General features: G+C 32.1%; 1 protein-coding gene and 1 long non-coding RNA gene across 2 annotated transcripts; both read right to left on the bottom strand.

Annotated features, from left to right (window-relative positions):
* Positions 1-10,789: 10,789 nt before the first annotated feature.
* Positions 10,790-12,252, bottom strand: LOC114180264. The gene is made up of 3 exons (XR_003603655.1): positions 11,687-12,252; positions 11,480-11,547; positions 10,790-11,384 (listed from the first exon to the last, which is right to left on the bottom strand). It is a non-coding gene; the product is annotated as an uncharacterized LOC114180264 (long non-coding RNA).
* An 813-nt stretch (positions 12,253-13,065) lies between these two features.
* LOC114182463 (cytochrome P450 81E8-like) lies at positions 13,066-15,740 on the bottom strand. The gene is made up of 3 exons (XM_028069337.1): positions 15,016-15,740; positions 14,532-14,898; positions 13,066-13,866 (listed from the first exon to the last, which is right to left on the bottom strand). The coding sequence occupies exons 1-3, from the start codon at positions 15,531-15,533 to the stop codon at positions 13,258-13,260; spliced, it is 1,494 nt and encodes a 497-aa protein (XP_027925138.1). The 5' UTR covers positions 15,534-15,740; the 3' UTR covers positions 13,066-13,257.
* Between the last annotated feature and the right edge of the window lie 3,265 nt (positions 15,741-19,005).

The following is a 19,005-nucleotide window of genomic DNA, read 5'->3' as shown; positions in this document are numbered from 1 at the left end:
TTATTATTTTTACCATCATTTTTCATCTGTTTTCTTCTATTCTTAAAAAAGAAATAACTCTTATTTGTCTCACTTGATAGTGAAATATTAGTGTAATAGTTACCATTATCTTTTTAATCTCATGAGTCCGAGTACGTGTATATTCACTTTTTATGAATATAAAAGAAAAAATGGGTTGTGTTCTTTCATAACCAATTTTTAATTGTTGCTCAATTATCACAAAGTTTTCTTTTAGTAATTGCATTTTTGAATATTTGATTTGATTATGATAAATTATTTTTTAATTTTAAACATGAAAAAATAGATATATTGATGAAAAATAAAATGATAGATTTATTTTAAAAGAAAAACATATTCAACTTCTTTACATATTAGAAAACATGATATTAATAATTTAATTGTTCAATTAAAGGAGTTTTTCTTTAGAATAATAGAATAATTGGGTATCGGGATGGGTATGGAGATATATATATCTCCGCCATAATACCCGTCCCCGTTTAAATTATTAAATTATTCACAATTAATTAAGTAACCATATATATATATATAATATTTTTTATTTCTTCTAATTATTTGGTTTGTCATGAAACTCATTCGCATCTCCATTATATTTTTCATCTTATCATAATCTTTATGTAATTATGTTAAAAAGATGTATGTCAATTAATTTTTTTTATGTCTCACATTTGAATATTTTTATTATTGTTTAATATTTTATTTATTATATATTTTTCTTTCACATGAGAATGTTTAGTACTTTCAATTTAAGTATTTAATAGCACAAACATTTCGTTTACTAGGTAATATAAAAAAATCTTTTACTTATATTATTAGTTTTTGTTTCATTTGAAAAACATTTTTGTTTCGCTAAAACAATTTTTGTTATTTCTCAACCATTGAGTATATATGTTGATATTTGAAAAGTTTTCTTAGATCTTTAAGATATTTTTTAACTTATCATATTCTTAATTATATATATTTTTTTCTTTGTGCGATTTTTTTCAATAGTCTCTAAGATTGTTTGTAAAGATTTGTTAATTTTTTTAATATTTTTATTTGCTGTTTATTTTCATTATGTATAATACTATTTCGATATATTCTATCTAATTATTTTTTATTTTCTAACTCATTATCAATCATATATACTGTAATTTTTTCACTATAATTGTATAAGTAACTTTTATTTACTACAATATAAAAATTTAATGTAATTGTCATGAATATTTTTTATCACCATCCAACATAATTGAAGTTCAAAAGATACAAGATCTATGTTAAAATTTTATTACTATGATTATTATTTGTTCTTTGTATCATTTTGATCAAGTAATGTATTATAACTTTTATTAGTATATAGAAAAGAGATTCATTAGAATTTAAAAGATTGAAGTAAACAAAGATTTAAAATATATTTTAATTTGAATATTTGTTTTTCTTTTATAGTTTTTTTAAAAAACTATTTTTAAATTTTATCAACTAGGTTTCATTAATGTTTGCAAATTTAATAAATGTTTTAGTTCTCATTAAATTTTATTTGATATTATAGTCTAAAATGTAAACAATTATAATTTATTTTAAACTTTTATTATGATTATTATTTGTTCTTTGTATCATTTTGATCAAATGATGTATTATAACTTTTATTACTGTATAAAAAAGAGATTCATTAGAATTTAAACGATTGAAGTAAACAAAGATTTAAAATATATTTTAATTTGAATATTTGTTTTTCTTTTATTTATTTTTTTAAAATATTTTTAAATTTTATCAACGAGGTTTCACTAATGTTTGTAAATTTAATAAATGTGTTGGTTCTCATGAAATTTTATTTGGTATTATAATCTAAAATGTAAACAATTATAATTTATTTTAAATTTTTATTATGATTATTATTTGTTCTTTGTATCATTTTTATCAAATGATGTATTATAACTTTTATTAGTGTATAAAAAAAGAGATTCATTAGAATTTAAAAGATTGGAGTAAACAATCATTTAAAATATATTTTAATTTGAATATTTGTTTTCCTTTTATATGTTTTAAAAAATATTTTTAAATTTTATCAACTATGTTTCATTAATATTTGAAAATTTAATAATTGTTTTGGTTCTCATGAAATTTTATTTGGTATTATAATCTAAAATGTAAACATTTATAATTTATTTTAAAGTATTTGATATCGAAGAAACAACCATCTTCTAATATTAAATATTTGATAATATTATGTTTCCTTTACCATAATTTTTTTATAAAAATTAATTAAAATTAATATTGAAGTAGTAAGAAAATGGATATGAGTATGGGTACGAGATTATTACCCGATGGGGATGGGATGAGACAAAAGTTTGATACCTATTGGGTTTGGGTATGGAGATGAGGATGAATTTTTTTTACGAGAATGGATATAGGATAGCGAAACTCGTGCCCGTCCCGACCCGATACCATCCCTGAACAAGAATCAAGTCAAAAATTAAATAAATAATCTTTATAAATCGATTATATTTTAATTACAAAATTATGTTGTCCATAGTAAAAAAATTACATAAGAATAGTAATCAAGTGGAATATGAATAGTAATCCGGCGGAAGGGATGTGAGTTTAAAAATTTTGTTTATATTTTTAAATTAAAAAAGTCAATTTTCATTTTAAAAGTAAATATTCAATCTCTATAATTATTATCCCACTCATAAGTATGAAATTTCCGTTTCATCTTCATCCCGTTAAAAAAAATAATAATTAAATAACTTTTTCCAAAAGAAAAAATAATAATAAAAATATTATATTATCAATTATTCAATGTCGAAATGACACATATTTTCTTATTTTCAATATAAAATATCAAGACAAAAATTATGATTATTAATAAGTTTTTAAGACTACCTTAAAAATTAAAACATTAAAAGTATTTTAAAAATTTAAAATGTTGTCACGTAAAAAAATATGGATGGAAATAAAAACAGAGAGAAATATGTACATATTCGGACCTATATCGCATCAGTCATGCATTTTTCGTCAAAATAAAAATGAATTAAAAGAATATACCTATAAATAAGACTTCATTTGTCATCCTTAATTTGGCGTATATAAAATTGTGAGCTTCCTTTATATTTTTTCGACACGCTTTAGATCAAATTAATATATATTCTTCTTAACACAGTTTATTTTTGTACAAAAATAGCTTTCATATTTTGATAAATTGGGTTATCTATACTTACGATTAGTTCTTGTTCATGAATTCAAACCACTTTTTCAATTTTATTTTTATTTTCTAAATTCGTCTTGTTAGGTTATGACAACTCAAAATCTTTGAGAGAACTATGTTAGAATTCATGACCTATCATGGTTGAAGCCTGCAAAGAGATGAAACAACACAAAGAGAAGAGAACACGAAGCACGAGGCAAGGAGGAGAATGAAAGAAGGAAGCTCTGATTGATTGAAGATCTCAGTGAAGAATTTATTACAATTGTACTATAACGAGAAGGGTAGGCCTCCTTATATACAGAGAAAAGGAAAACAGAGGAAAAATAAAAAACCAGACAAAGGAGGGAACCCGTGTGGACATGGGCCTAGCAAGACCCAATATGGGTTCTAAGATCCCGCTGCAAGTTGGCAGTAAACATTATGGATGCCAAGCTTGGAACTGAGTTGGGAAAAGATGCCGGGAGGGAGAGCCTTTGTTAAAATATCTACAAGTTGTTGATTTGTCTTGACATGAAGAAGTTTAACCAGACCTTGCTGAATCTTTTCCCTTATAATGTGGCAATCTATTTCTGTGTTTCGTTCACTCATGAAATACATGGTTGTTGGCAATCTTTATGGCGGAAGCATTGTCATAGTAAATGGTGGCAAATTGTGTCATGGGGAGTCTGATGTCATGCATAAGATGAAAGAGCCATTGTATCTCACAAACAGTATGTGCTAAAGCCCTATATTCAGCTTCAGCAAAGCTTCTGGAAATAGTGGTCTGCTTCTTTGATTTCCAAGAAATGATGGTTTTTCCAAGATAGACGATATACCCAGTTATAAATCTTCGAGTGTTAGTGCATCCTGCCTAGTTAGAGTCGTTGTATGCCTTGAGAGGAATCTCGCTTTTTGCATCAAGGAGAATGCCTTGTTCGACGGTTCCTTTCAAATAACAGAGCACTTTGTAGGCAGCTTGTTGATTATCCTTTGTAGGTGAAGAGACATACTAGCTAAGTTGATTGACAACGTAGGTAATGTCCTGTCTGGTGTTTGTCAAATAGATCAACTTACCACTGAGCCTGCGATAAGTGGTGGGGTATGGTAGAGAGTCACCATCTGCATGAAGCTTAGTAGAAAAATTCATGGGTGTGCTCACAAGGGAAGAATTCAACATACCAATTTCACTAAGTAAATCAATAGTGTATTTACGTTGTGAAAGATTAATGCCCTGATGACTTCTAGCGATTTCAAAACCTAAAAAATAGGTTAGATCTCCTAGGTTCTTAAGTTTAAAATTTTTGTCAAGAAAAAAGGTTATATGTTTGATTGCTTCATGATTGTTTCCAGTGACAATAATTTCATCAACATAAACAAGGATAGTGGTGATCTTATTTTGAATGTGTTGTATGAACAGAGAATGATCAGTAGTGGATTGATTAAAATTTTGGCTAAGAAGAAAATTGGATAGTTGAGCATACCATTGACGACTAGCCTGTTGCAGGCCATACAAAGATTTATGTAAGAGGCATACCTGATCTGGATTTTTTTGTTTCATACTCGGAGAGAGATCCATGTAGATAGTCTCATCCAATTTTCCACGAAGAAAAGCGTTGTTTACATCTAACTGGGTTAACTTCCAATTTTTTATGGCAATTATAGCAAGAATGCTACGAACAATGGTGAGCTTTGCAATAGGTGTGAAAGTATCATGGAAGTCCATGCCCTCGAGTTATGTGAATCCTTTAGCCACTAAGCGGGCTTTGCATCTCTCTATGGATCCATCAGCTTTGTGTTTGAGCTTGTAGACCCACTTGCATCCTATGGTGGTGCAATTAGGAGGAAGATTCACGACAGTCCAAGTTTGATTTTGTTCAAGTGCAATCAGCTCCATATCCATGGCTGCCTTCCAATCATAATTTTTAACAACTTCATCAAAGGATTTTGGCTTAGTGTTGCTGTCAATGCTGAGTATAACCTGTTGAAAATGAGAGGACAATCTAGACAAAGAAATGTATGAATGAATAGGATATTTTGTTTTAGTTTTAACACATGCCAGATCAGTTTGATAATCGTTCAGATATGTAGGAGAACTTCTAATTCTGTTGGATCTTCTTAAATCAAAAATTTCAGAATTACTACTTTGAGTAATAGGAATAATGCTATTAGAATTGTTAAAATTACCATTAGGGTCACTGTCATTTTGATCATTAAAGACAAAATTATATGATTGGCTAATAGGTAGGCAAACATCACCTATGTTAACATTTTCATTAGTGTTATAACAGCTAGGAAAATTATCCTCATGAAATAAAGACATTACGAGAAATCTTAATATCATGGCTCTTTAAATCATATATGATATACCCTTTTGTATGAGAAGGAAATCCTAGAAAAATACCAGGTCTAGCACGTGGCTCGAACTTGGATCGCTTGGCAGTCATGGTTTGCATATAGCATAGGCAGCAAAAACCTTGAGGTTTTGGTAATTATAAAACTTTTCATGAAGTTTCTCATGAGGGGTGCAGTTCTTAAGGAAAGGAGTGAGAGTTATATTTATCAAGAAAGCAGCATGTATGAGAGCATAAGACAAAAAACAAGTAGATATCTTAGATTGGAAAATCAAAGCTCTAGTAACATTCAACAAATGTTGGTGTTTTTTTTTCAGCTATCCCATTTTGTTCGGGAGTCTCTACATAAGTAGTTTGATGAATACTGCCTTTGGAATTAAAAAGATCACGCATCTTGAACTCATTGCCATTATCACTTATAATAATTTTTAGGTTAAAATACCTTTTTGGTCCCAATTTTCGTCAACTTTTTTGAATTAGGTCCCAATTTTCGCGGGGTGCTCAAATAGGTCCTAAATTTGGTCAATTTGATTCAATTAGGTCCTAATTGGGTAACGCCGTTTAAATTGATAACGTTTCACTGTACAGTTGGCTTTTCCTTGCTACGTGTCGAAATACTAATCCTACGTGTCAGTGTTTGCTTTATAATGAGATGGTTAATTAGGGGGTTAATGACATTACGTTTTTAATTAAATGCAAGAAATGAAAATTAAAAAGAAAGTGTTAGGGTTTATAAAAAGTCGAATAAGCCATCTCGTCGTGTGTGACCTTGCTCATGGTTGAAGCTTTGTTGCAGCTATGTCTCAGACCCAATCATCTTCTTCATACTGTAATAACTGCGTGCAGCGTAGTGTTCCCGCTTCTCGCACTCAAGCTTTAAGACCTATTTGTGATTGTGGGCAAGCTGCAGTTGTGCGGACAGCAAGAACTCCGAGAAATGTGGGTAGAAAATTCTGGGGTTGTGCTAACTACAAGGTAAGATTGATTTAATTGAATCAATTGCTATTGTTCTGGGTATGTCTGATTTAATGAATCTTTTATGTATTTTCTGTTCATCAACAGCGGTAGAGTGAAGGTGGTGGTGTTTCCTGCAATTTTTTTCAATGGTGGTACGAAGACGTTGATGAAGAAAAAGAAGTTCTTATTGTGAACCAAAACATGAAGATAGAAGATCTCGAGAATGTAGTTAGGGATTTGAAAAAATGCTTTAATGTATTAGTCATAGTTGTTAGTATCGTTGGGTTGATAAACGTTGTGATGTTGGCGTTGATGCTGAAAGATTGACAAAAAAGGGTTGTAATTGTGAAGGTTCTGATGTACGTCTGTTCGAAAATTATGAATGAATTAAGTTATTTATGTTCAATGAGGTCCTCAATTGTGTTAGTTTTGTTCAAATAGGTCCCTACTTTTGTAATTGATGTTCAAATAGGTCCCTACTTTTGTAATTGATGTTCAAATAGGTCCCAAATTTTTAAAAAAGTGTTTAAGTAGATTGTGTACTGGATCAACTTTTCCTGTTTAATAATGTTCTTAATACAATTAGGATGCATTGTAAGTCGTATAAGAATGTCAGTACTAATAAAATTATAATTCAGAAAAAACCAAAATCCTCATAATTGAGATTAAACAAGTTGTTGTCCACCATAATCCTGAATTTACCAACTTACAAAATGAAAATGTCTATGATCCAAATTATCCAAAAATGGCTAATGAATTTTACAAAATAACAGCCATCAAAATTAAAACTTAAAGACCAGATTACATATACATTAAAGAAGTGAATCAGAGTGGCAGGGTTGGTTGTGGAGGAGCAGAAGTTGGGTCCTGTGATGGCTGGTTTGGTTGTGTAGTAGCATAAATTGTCTCCTGAGATGGCTGGGTTGGTTGTTGAGTAGCAGAAATTGGCTCTTGAGATGGCTGGGTTGGTTGTGGAGGAGCATCACTTGGTTGTGAGGACTGTCCTTGTGTAGGCAGTTGTGGGCAATTTGTTCTATTGTGCCCCAGTTCACGACAAATTCTGCATCTTTTTCTATGGCCACCTTTTCGTAATTGGGTATCATCTTTCCTCAACTCCCATTGTTCCAGCCTTCTCTTTTTCTTGGGTCGCCCAGGCATAATCCTTTTATGTGGAGGCATGACATCTGGAAAATCAGTGGTGGGCCACATGTTTTGTCCATTGATGGGGTAGATAATGGAGTTGTACATCTCTTCAAAAGTTGATTTCCTGAAACATAGGGGGATATAATCTGCTGCATTCAAGTTCAAGAACCTGATGGCAGCAAGTGCATGGCAGCACGGGATGCCAGTTATCATCCACTTCCTACAGCTGCAATCTTGGGTGTCTAGGTTGACAACATACTTGTCACCTAGCACTGATAGGTGTGCAACTTCAAATACTTTCCCCCCAGCACAACTACATTACAATTCATATAGACATATCAGATTCTACAACAGAAATCATCAACAAAGATGAGGTTATACATGATCAACCAATTTATAAATTGCTCTGCACCAGGTAATAACTCCTGAATTGCAGGCAACAGACCCTGTTTCACAGCAGTTATATGCATTAAAATTAATACAGTTCATGGCTATAATGTGAATAAAAATATTTCCATGAACAGATACAAACCTTCTGTTGATCTGACATAAATGTACATGCCCCACAAACTTCAGGTCCTCCTAGATCATCCACTAGGATTTCCAAAAACCATTTCCATGTCTCTTTGTTCTCTACCTCCACAATTGCGTATGCTAGAGGAAGCATTTGGTCGTTAGCATCCCTGGCCACTGTAGTTAGCAACTCGCCCCCATATTTCCCTTTGAGGAAGCAACCATCCAACCCAATAAAGGCGCGAGAAAACACAAAAGCATCTTTGCATGCTTTGAAACATGTGTAAAACCTACCAAAAATAGACTCACCCTGCATTTCATCCACTTTAACTTTGACTGTGCTCCCTGGATTGCATCTCAGAATTTCATAAGCATAATCATGTATTCTTCGAAACTGTTCTTTGAATGACCCTTCCACTTGGTCTGAAGCTAAGGATTTTGCCCTACGAGCCATGGCCACTGAAATACTTGTATTCCACTTCCTCAACCCTTTTTCTCGCACATCCTTAATCTTGAATTTCGGATTTTCAATCAAAGACTTCTCTACCTTCTTACTCAGCCATTTTGCACTCATAATCTTAAGTTTAAACTCCCTAGAACAGTTATGCCTATCAACCACTTTTCTTAGTTGCCATGTCTTGCGTAATGGAATATATGCAGCATATGCGGACCATTCACATTTTCCTTGTGCCCCCATACATTTCACCCTCACTCTTTGTTTATCATTTTTAACCCATCTTATGTTTCTACCAGAATGAACTGCATAAGTTATTATTGCTTGTTGGAATTGTTCCTTATCTATGAAATTTGTTCCCACATCCCACCTATAGTCAGCCATGGAATTTGGCATGACAAATGTGCCAAAAGGACCACAGCTCCCCCCTTCATCACCTGAACTTTCACCAACACATCCTTCATCATCACTTTCATTAAGACTAAGGAGGTCATCTGATTGCCATTCATCTCCTGTTGTTTCTCTATCCAAAATTACATAACTACCATCTTCCTCACTGTCACTGTATTCCTCTTCTTCACTTTCATTCTCTTTTTCAATATCTTCCACCTGGTCAGACTCTTGCTCATTATTCACCTCCACACTCCCTTCATACAAATTATGATCACCATGGTCCAAACTGATCTGGACATCAATAAGTCCCTCATCCTCTTCTTGAACTCCTTCCTCACCCCTGACGTGAGATTGCACCTCACAATCACTTAAACCATCACCCCTCATCTGCACTTCTACCTGAACCTCGTGAAGCTCCTCCTCAACCTCCATATTAACCTTCTCATGAACTTCCCGATGAACCTCCTCACCAACCTCCTCACAAACCTCCTCATTAACCTCCTCATTAACCTCCTCCTCAACCTCATTTTGAACCTCCTTTTCAACCTTATGTACCTCCGCATTAATGTGACTACCCTCCCCACTCTTTAACTCAGCCCCACAAAGCAAACCTTGTTCATCCTCTAAGTCGTTTTCCACAACTTCTGCTTCAGATATACCATGGACAACAAACATATGAACCTGGCCATAGTGTTTCGCAATGTGCATCATATTTATTGCACTTTTGTCATCCTCCAACTTATACATGGCATTCTCTATTGCATACCATAACTCCTTAATATTAACATACCCCATTTCCCTGATTTCTCCCACCACCTCAAAATAACTTCACGTGTCTGGGTCACAACCCCAAACAGTGGTTTCCCCACCTATGTAATTAATAGGACCAAACTGTTTAAAAATTCCACCATGGTGGACCACAACTTCGAAAGTCTCATCACACATTACAAACAACTTTTTCAAACAAGTGATATCTGGCACATATAAAAAACATTTGGTAAGCAGGGTCCACAAACACATTTAATATCGCATAAAACATGTGAAACAACATACACAGGGTCCACGAACAAAAAAGGTAACACAACTTTCAAACAAACCGCACCGACACCGACAAAGCACACACACAACCCCAATCCACTGACAAACATGTTCAGGACAAACGAGTGGGACACTACAACGAAAATCAGGATGCCATACAATAGTAGACAATGACAACACAATAGCATAATAAAACAAACAAAACCGCTTTCGAAACCAACACCAACCCAATCGCAAACGACGAAAAAGAAAATCGCAAACAACCAAAAACCCAAAACCAAAAATGAAATCGAAATCCTAAACGCAATAGAAAACCTAACCTGGTTAAGATATGTGCGATGAATTCACGTTGACCCCGTACCAATTGCTCTTAAAAATCGAGTTCAATGTTTTCCCCAAATTCCAGCGCAGTAACCTAAACCCCCAATTCCCTCAGCAAAGACCTTAAGTTGGGTTTCCTTCTACTTGCATTTATCGCGCTGCTTGTTATGTTTTATTTTTATTTTACTTTCTTTTCTTTGTTTTTTTCCTCTTAATTAAAAACTTAATGTCATTAACCCCCTAATTAACCATCTCATTATAAAGCAAACACTGACACGTAGGATTAGTATTTCGACACGTAGTAAGGAAAAGCCAACTGTACAGTGAAACGTTATCAATTTAAACGGCGTTACCCAATTAGGACCTAATTGAATCAAATTGACCAAATTTAGGACCTATTTGAGCACCCCGCGAAAATTGGGACCTAATTCAAAAAAGTTTACGAAAATTGGGACCAAAAAGGTATTTTAACCTAATTTTTACTTTGGTTTCAAATTGATTCTCAACATGATTAATGAAATTAGTGAGGTGCGTCCTTGTCTCAGATTTATTATGCATAAGATAAACCCAAGAAAATCTACTAAAATCATCTATGATGGTAATATATGAAAAGATGTTACCTGATTCGATGGAACTTGTAGATATGCTGCTGATATGACTTGGTTTCTGCATTATTGTTCCAAGCTCTTCAACAGGTTTGATTAAAGCCATCAAAGCTTGGTATTGCTGCTTTGTAAATTTGATTTCTTGCCCATCATCTTCGTTCTTGGTTTCATCAGTTTTGAGATTAGCATCGATGGCCGGGTGGAAAATCGTGTTTCTTGTAACACGTATCAACCGTATGATCGCTTTTACCACAATGAGTGCAGATACACTTGTTTCCCTTATTACTTGGGAACCCATTCTTTTTGAAACAAACAGACTCAACGTGCCCCCCTTTACCACAAAAAGTACATGTTGATGATGAACCATTGGTGGCAGCAGCGATAATCTTGTTTTCCAAATTAGCTCCATTATTCATCGGCTGTCTTTCCTGTTGAGACACATAAGAAAAAATCTTTGAAATGGAAGGCAACGGTTCCATCAATAAAACATGTGATTTCACATTACTATATTGATCATTTAAACCTCTCAAGAACTGCATGACACGGTCCTCTAGTTTTCTTTGTGCCACCAATTCTGAAACCTTCTTGTAGCTACACGTTGGATCAAGTCTAAAATTATCAATTTCATCCCAAATTACTCTTAACTTGGTAAAGTACTCACTAACAGTTTGGTTTCCTTATTTCAATTGAACAACATCAGATTGTAAATTAGAAATACGTAAAAGATCACCTTAGAAGAATCTGGCCTTTAAATCATTCCATATGTCTACAACATTCTCCATCTATAATATGGTTTGCCGTATTTGTGGTGGAACATAATGAACCAACCAAGACACGACCATGTTGTTACATCTTGTCCATACGTCATGTAAAAGATCATCTTTCTCTGGTGCAGTGACATATCCATTTACGAACTGCAACTTATTCTTTGCACTTAAGAGTGATAATTTTTTGAATCTAACACAGAAGACATGAGAGAAACTGCTGGATTTTCTCCAGGATGTAAGTACAAGTAACTATCACTTGTTAAAGGTGTTTTTTCTTCCTTAACCATGATGAAAGTAAACGAAAGAACCCAAAAGAAAGGGAAAGAAAACACAAAGATATATGAAGAAAAAAGATAAAGAATCAGAGTGAACCAGGCGCAGCAGAGCTCTTCAATTGAAGAGCTCTGATACCATGTTAGAATTCATGACCCATCATGGTTGAAGCTTGTAAAGAGATGAAACAACACAAAGCACAAGGCAAGGAGGAGAACGAAAGAAGGAAGCTCTTATTGATTGAAATATCAGTGAAGAGTTTATTACAATTGTACTATAACGAGAGGGGTAGGCCTCCTTATATACATAGAAAAGGAAAACAAAGAAAAAGATAAAAAACTAGAAGAAGGAGGGAACCCGTGTGGACATGGGCCTGGCGAGACCTGATATGAGTTCTAAGAAACTATGATTATGTTTTGTTGTATTATTATAACATTGGAAAATTATCTTTTGACAAATTTTATTTTTGATAAATTTTACAAAGTTTTCATAAATAGAATTAAAATAGATTTATTTTTTACTTTTTAACTAAGATAAAATAATAAAGTAGTATTTTTTACCTAAATAGATAATTTGTCAAAGTTTATAAAAAAAACTTTGTTAACCTATAGTTTTCTATAACTTTTAATATTATTTAATCTATGTATGATCACGGATCAAGATTATTTCGCTTTCATGATATCCTTTTGACAAACAAAATACAATAAAAAATATAAACCATACTCAATTTCAATTTGAACTGTTCTAGGCGGGACAAGATTTTAAAACACTTCCAATGATGGTCGCATGTTTATGTCATTTTATACTTTTGCATAACTTTAGTTCTATTTTATTTGCCAAAAAAAAATTGATGAAAGGAAAGAATCTGCCATTTTGTACTCAATACGACATAACTTTTATTTTTGTTTCAAATGTACTACCTTTATTAGATCAATTTGTTTTGATGAAGTCTAAATTTATATCTTTATGTTCTACTCAATTTAATTTGGTTTTTTAACCTTTACATATTTTCTAGTCACATTACGCATATCATTAAATGACTCAAATCAATAAAAATGAACACAACATATGTATTAATACCTTTCTATCCAACTAAAAAGTAATATAATAAATAACTCAAAGCTAGTATTGGAGAAAGGTTTATGTAGTTTAAAGATTAGACTTGATCCTATGATTTGTTTTTAAACAAAGTAAGATTGATTTTTATTATGCATATTTCCATAACTTTATCAAGAACATTTCTACGTTGCTCTAAATAGCACTAGAAAATATTCCTAATTGGTGATGATTGCCACACTTGGCACATAGCTTCTAAAGGTAACTTTCTTCCAACAGTGATTCCTTTTCCTTCAATCAGATCAATTTCTTCATCAGTGCTTCGTTTCCACTCAAAACATTGAATCAATAAAGCCAAAGTTAAGCTCACTGTGCGTTGAGCTAAGTTTGATCCAGGACAAGCCCTTCTCCCTAACCCAAAAGGAAGCAACTTGTTAGCTTCACTTTCATTTTCAAACCTTTCGGGCTTAAAATGTGTTGGGTCACTCCACAAATTGGGATCTCTATGAATAGCCCAAGCATTCACTAACAAAATTGAGTTTTGTGGAAGATTGTAATCTCCAATGGTGCAATCTTCGGAAGAGAAATGGGGTACCAACATTGGAGCCGCAGGATGCAAACGAAGTGTTTCATAAACAATGCTTTGAATGTAAGGAAGTTTAGGAATGTCAACTTCATCTACTAGACGGTTTTGACCTATGTGAGTGTCTATTTCCCTTTTTGCCTTCTTTAGTATTTCTGGTTGGTTTAATAAATTCGTCATTGCCCATTCTAAAGTCACAGCTGATGTGTCAGTTCCTGCCAATACCATAACCTGCAATGCATCAAATTAAAAAAAAAATATTGTAAATAATAAAACTAAAATACACAATTTCCATCTTCTGAAAAATAAAATAAAACTTCAAATAATACCCTTCTCTCTAATGTTTGTATATATTTCTTCCAAAACATAACCAAAAACAGTTTATTTCAATTTAATAAAGAATGTTAATTAGTAACTTTGTTTAGTTTTTTAATTTCATTTAAGGAACTGCATTTTTTAAATTATCTTTTAATCACGTTTGTTTTTGAACCAGTTAGTTTACTAACAGTTCATTTCACAAATTTTGAGGAAGGACGTCAGTACATGGGTGTAAATTTATTTCCCAAGTTTTGGTTTCCACCGTTTTCTAGACCATGCTCATAATTCCGGTCTGTTATGACCACATGCACAACTGTCATCTTTAATGCTCAATGTATTATTTTCCATTCCAATTTTTGTTTCATGCATTTCACTGACACAGTTATCCAATCCCAATCTCAAATAATTGTGGCCCCTATCTACCTCACCATAATTATCCATGAAAGCTGAAAAAGACCGACTTATCCAGATGCCAATAATCAACGCAATATTGAATATACTAGTTAGGCATTTACTTTATTTCTTTGCACTCTTTTAAACAACCCCAAATGATATAAAGGAGATAATATAGTAATTACCAGGGCAAGTCCTTTGATGATTTCATCTGTGTAGTATTCAGGTTGTGATTGTTGTTGTGTTAAAAGATGATCTATCATAGTATTGGCACTCTGTTTTCTGTTACGATGTTCGTCAATGAGTCCTTGTAGAAAAGCATCGGTTCTCTTACCGATTCTCTTCAGCTTCTTCTCCAACTCATCAAAATCAAACCATCTCAGTAAAGCCAAAAAGTCTCCAGGGTTATTTGCCCCTCCCAAAGCCACCAACTCTTTAATAATCCCTCTAAATTGTCTGGCTTCTTCCGCATCGCTCAAGTCACAATCTTCACCGTAATACCTCTTCCCAGACACCATCCTCATTATAGTGTTAAAAGTCATTTCCGAAAAGCTTCAATAAATTATACAAACAACAATAAAAAATTAAAAAATTATGGAGTATAATCAAAAAATTTTGCTAAGTAGTTCTTAATAATTTCTACCTAATTTAATTCTATGCTAAATTTACCTAGATTTGAGTTCCACTCTGGCGAAGGCGTTGCGCGAGTCGTGAGCGAGCTTTCGCACAAGCCTCATGATCTCGTCCGTGCGGATTTCCGAGAAGCAGTTCAAACGGTGCGTTGAGAGAACCTCAAGCGACACGATGCGGCGGAGGTTGCGCCAGTGGTCGCCGTAGGGCGACACCGCAATGGTGGTGTTGTTGTAGCCGATGTACTTGCCGGTGAGGAAGCGAGGCCGGTTCGCCAAGACGATGTCATTTTTGGTGAAGCATTCCTGCACTGCCTCGAGCGACGAAACGACAACGACGAAGCGCGAACCGAACCAGAGAGAGAAGACTTTGCCGTGTTTCTGAGAAAGGGCGTGGAAGGTGCGGTGGAGCGGTTGTTTCATCTGGTGGAGGTTTCCGATTATGGGGAAGGAGAAGGGCCCTGGAGGGAGGTTCCAGAAGGTTCTTGTTTTGAAGAAGAAGCTCCAAGAGAAGAGAAGAACGATGCATGTGAGAAAGAAGTAAAAAAGAGTGAGCATGGTTGTTGAAAGTGTTGCTTGATAGTGTTTGGCTGAATCTTGTTTGTGTGAGTCTATATAAAGCCGTGAGAAAGGTGTGAAGACAAGTCCACATGGGAGTTCGCACTGCACAGTTAGGCTGGGAAAGAGCTTACGTAATGGATGATTTCATACAACGGTTAGCATCATGGCTTACGAGAGGTGAAACTAAGAACTCTCTTGCACTAAGTGACAACACCACCGCAAGACAACACAGAAAAAAGCTTCCACTCTGTTCAAGTTTATGATGGGTATCTCAATTACTAAAAAATAACACTACCTAAAATTTTAAAATAATGTTGTGAATTTCTTTTCTTTTTCAATAGTATTATCGAAAATGTGTGGTTTTTATTTTTACCAAATACGTGTATTACTTGAATATAACTGTTTCAGTGCGTCAAACCTTCTTTGGTCTTCAAAGCACTAATGTTTGAAAGGTCTTCAACCAATAAGAGAGGTTAACACTTTTTCAGAATTTTTGTAAGCATGACCACTTCCTTTTTAATGGGTGTGGTTGATTAATGGATGTTAATAATGGCAATCGTATTCATTTTCACTTTTCAAAAACAGCCTGCCAACAACGATTGGCTAACATAAAGTGGAAAATAATACCCTTTTGTGAATTTATGATACCATCTTAAATTGTCTTAAATTGGTATGGAGGCTTCTGTACCGAACGATATTTTGCTGTGTTGATAAGGCTATTTAATATGACACTTAGTCTTTTTTTGACTCAGCCTGATCCTTCACAAGATTCGACCACTTTGGTTCAACCAAACAACTTTGTCTTATGGTGTTGGAAACTGTTTATATTTAATAAGTGATGCTATTTTATTAATTTTAATTTATTAATCAAATATTTTATTAATTTTTTAATTTGATGTTATTTAATTAATTCATTCTTTTAAATTTTAATAATAAAAATAATTTAAACTTCTTTTATAATAAAAATATTTTATCACTATTAATTATGGTTATTTTGCTATTTCTTTTTTTTAATTTTGTGATAATTAATTAATTCATTCAAACTTATTGTTTATAGAAATAACTTTAATTATAACAATATTTATTTTAATTTTTTTGATAATATAAGATTTTATCACTATTAATTGATGATATCTTTTTTTAATAAAATATAATATTTTTATAACTATTAATTATTAATATCATATTAATCTTACAAAATTTTGTGTTGTATAATATTATTTATTCCCAATCTTATATCTTTTATAATATAATTTTTTTATCACTATTCATTAATGTTCTCCTAATCTTTTGTGTATTAGTTTGTTCATTCAAATCTCTCATTTATAAAAATAATTTTCATAAAAAAATATTTATTTCAAATTTTTTTCTTTATTAATTATCGATACCTTATTAAGCTTTTATTTTTTATGTTTATTAATTATTTAATTGATTTAAATTAATGATAAAAATAATTTTAATTATAGAAAAATATTTATTTCAAATTTTCTTTCGTTTATAATAAAAATATTTTATTACTCTTAATTAATGATATAATTTTATTCTTCTAATTTTTGTGTAAATTAATTAATTAATGAATTTAAATTTTATTGAACAAATAATATTAATTATAGAAAAATATTTATCCCAAATTTTATTTCTTTTATAATATAAATATTTTATCACTATTAATTATTGATATTTTATTATTTTTTAATTTTTGTGTTAATTAACTAATTCATTCATTCAAAACTATTATTCATAAAAATAATTGTAATTATTGTAACATCCCAAATAAATAGATAAATCTAATTAAATAAAACGTCTCATACTTAAAATATCGAGTACGGAGTTTAGGGTATGAAAGTTTACGATTACCCAATCATACCAACACTGGAAACAGAGGCACTACATTGCCTAAAACAAAAATAAAAGTTTAATAGTGGCTCAAAAGACTTGCCCATAAACAGGGGGATTAAAAAAATAAATAAAGCTTCTTCAAACGTGGGCTCAATAGTGAACCCAATACCCATCCATGATCATCAAGCTGCATCATCCTCATTTTCACTGCGATTGTCAGGGGTTCCCACATCTACTCACATCAATAAATTGTTGATCATCGCAAAGAAGAAAAACCACACACAAATACACAAGGAAACAAAAGAATAAGCTAGAGTAAAAAGATTATTTTATCATAGAACTTAACATGCAATTCAAAAATCAAGAATACATATCGGACATCCAAACATGTGATAGCAAACAAAGTTAAGACTTTTTAGATCGTAATATTAATTGTTAAGGGTATCTTGTTGTATTGATAATAAAGCACGTCCAACAACAAATCCATCTTTGGATTGATTTGTCATCGACAATGCAAAAGCTTATAATTATGAAATATTTACCATCACATGTGTGTATATAATCCGACCAAATATTAATCTTCTTTTGGATCGACCAATACTCGCATGAATATACATAAACACGAACATTTAACATCTCCTCAAGAGATGTCATTTTGACAACATCTTGATTCAATTTGTTCATAAAAATAATGTTAAACAAAACCAAAATTTGAATATTTATTTATTCCAAAATCAAATATCTTTATTATATATATCAAAAACCAAAATATATATAATAATGTAAAATCCAAAATAATATTCACATATTCATACAACGCAATTTATATATATATATATATATATATATATATATATATAATATGTGTATAATATCATGCACCATCACAGTAGCCTTCACGTAAAGTGAAAGTCATTTTTATATTCCAAAACCAAAAAACTATATTTATATATAGACCAAAACCAAAATATTAGATATACATATTCCAAAATATAAATCTTTATGTTCAAATATCTCAATTTAATTATTATATTTAAACCAAAAAATAAATAAATTATATAATATTCAAACCAATGCTTTTGTATTTCTAATCCAATATTAATAGAAAATAGAATTACAGCTGCGTAACCCGTGATTCACACTTTATGCATTTTAAATGGATTTGAGATTGTATATACCAAACAGCCACGCATGCCAATGACGATACTATGCTTTAATTAAGGAAATGTAACAATGCTTGAATTGTTTTTAATGTATTTGTCTGCCAAAGGTTTGAATTTAAAATATGAATAAAAACATATTCACCTAACATTCTTCCAATCAAATTAATCCCAATTGAAAACCAAATAAACAGAGAATTAATCTATAATCTAAAATATAAGAAAACAATGACTTCTGGAAAAGACCCAAATACCCCAACTTAAATTCTTGACAGCTGTCCCATTTTTAGGTTTTTTGGTAAGTTTGCTTCTTCCATGATCTGCCCATTTTCATTTCCGTTTTTGACGAATGTACCCCTATGATCAAGCTTCGATTTCGTTCGATTGTGTGGCCAAAGAAGTCGTTTTTGGTTTCCCGCCTTAGATGGAGGAGTACTGCATGATTTGATTGATTTGCATGGATTAATTAA

Source organism: Vigna unguiculata, chromosome 4, assembly GCF_004118075.2.
Source record: "Vigna unguiculata cultivar IT97K-499-35 chromosome 4, ASM411807v1, whole genome shotgun sequence".
In the NCBI taxonomy this organism is placed as follows: domain Eukaryota; kingdom Viridiplantae; phylum Streptophyta; class Magnoliopsida; order Fabales; family Fabaceae; genus Vigna; species Vigna unguiculata.
The sequence above is the reverse complement of the archived record's forward strand: the minus strand, read 5'-3'. Positions and strand labels throughout refer to the sequence as shown.

Bases quoted from the DNA above. Each gene is read 5' to 3' on its own strand.
- LOC114182463 (XM_028069337.1), bottom strand. From the start codon at position 15,533: ATGCTCACTCTTTTTTACTTCTTTCTCACATGCATCGTTCTTCTCTTC. The intron at 14,899-15,015 runs GTAAATTTAGCA...AATTTATTGAAG, and splicing joins AGAGTGGAACTCAAATCTAG to CTTTTCGGAAATGACTTTTA. The intron at 13,867-14,531 runs GTAATTACTATA...GATGCATTGCAG, and splicing joins TCATCAAAGGACTTGCCCTG to GTTATGGTATTGGCAGGAAC.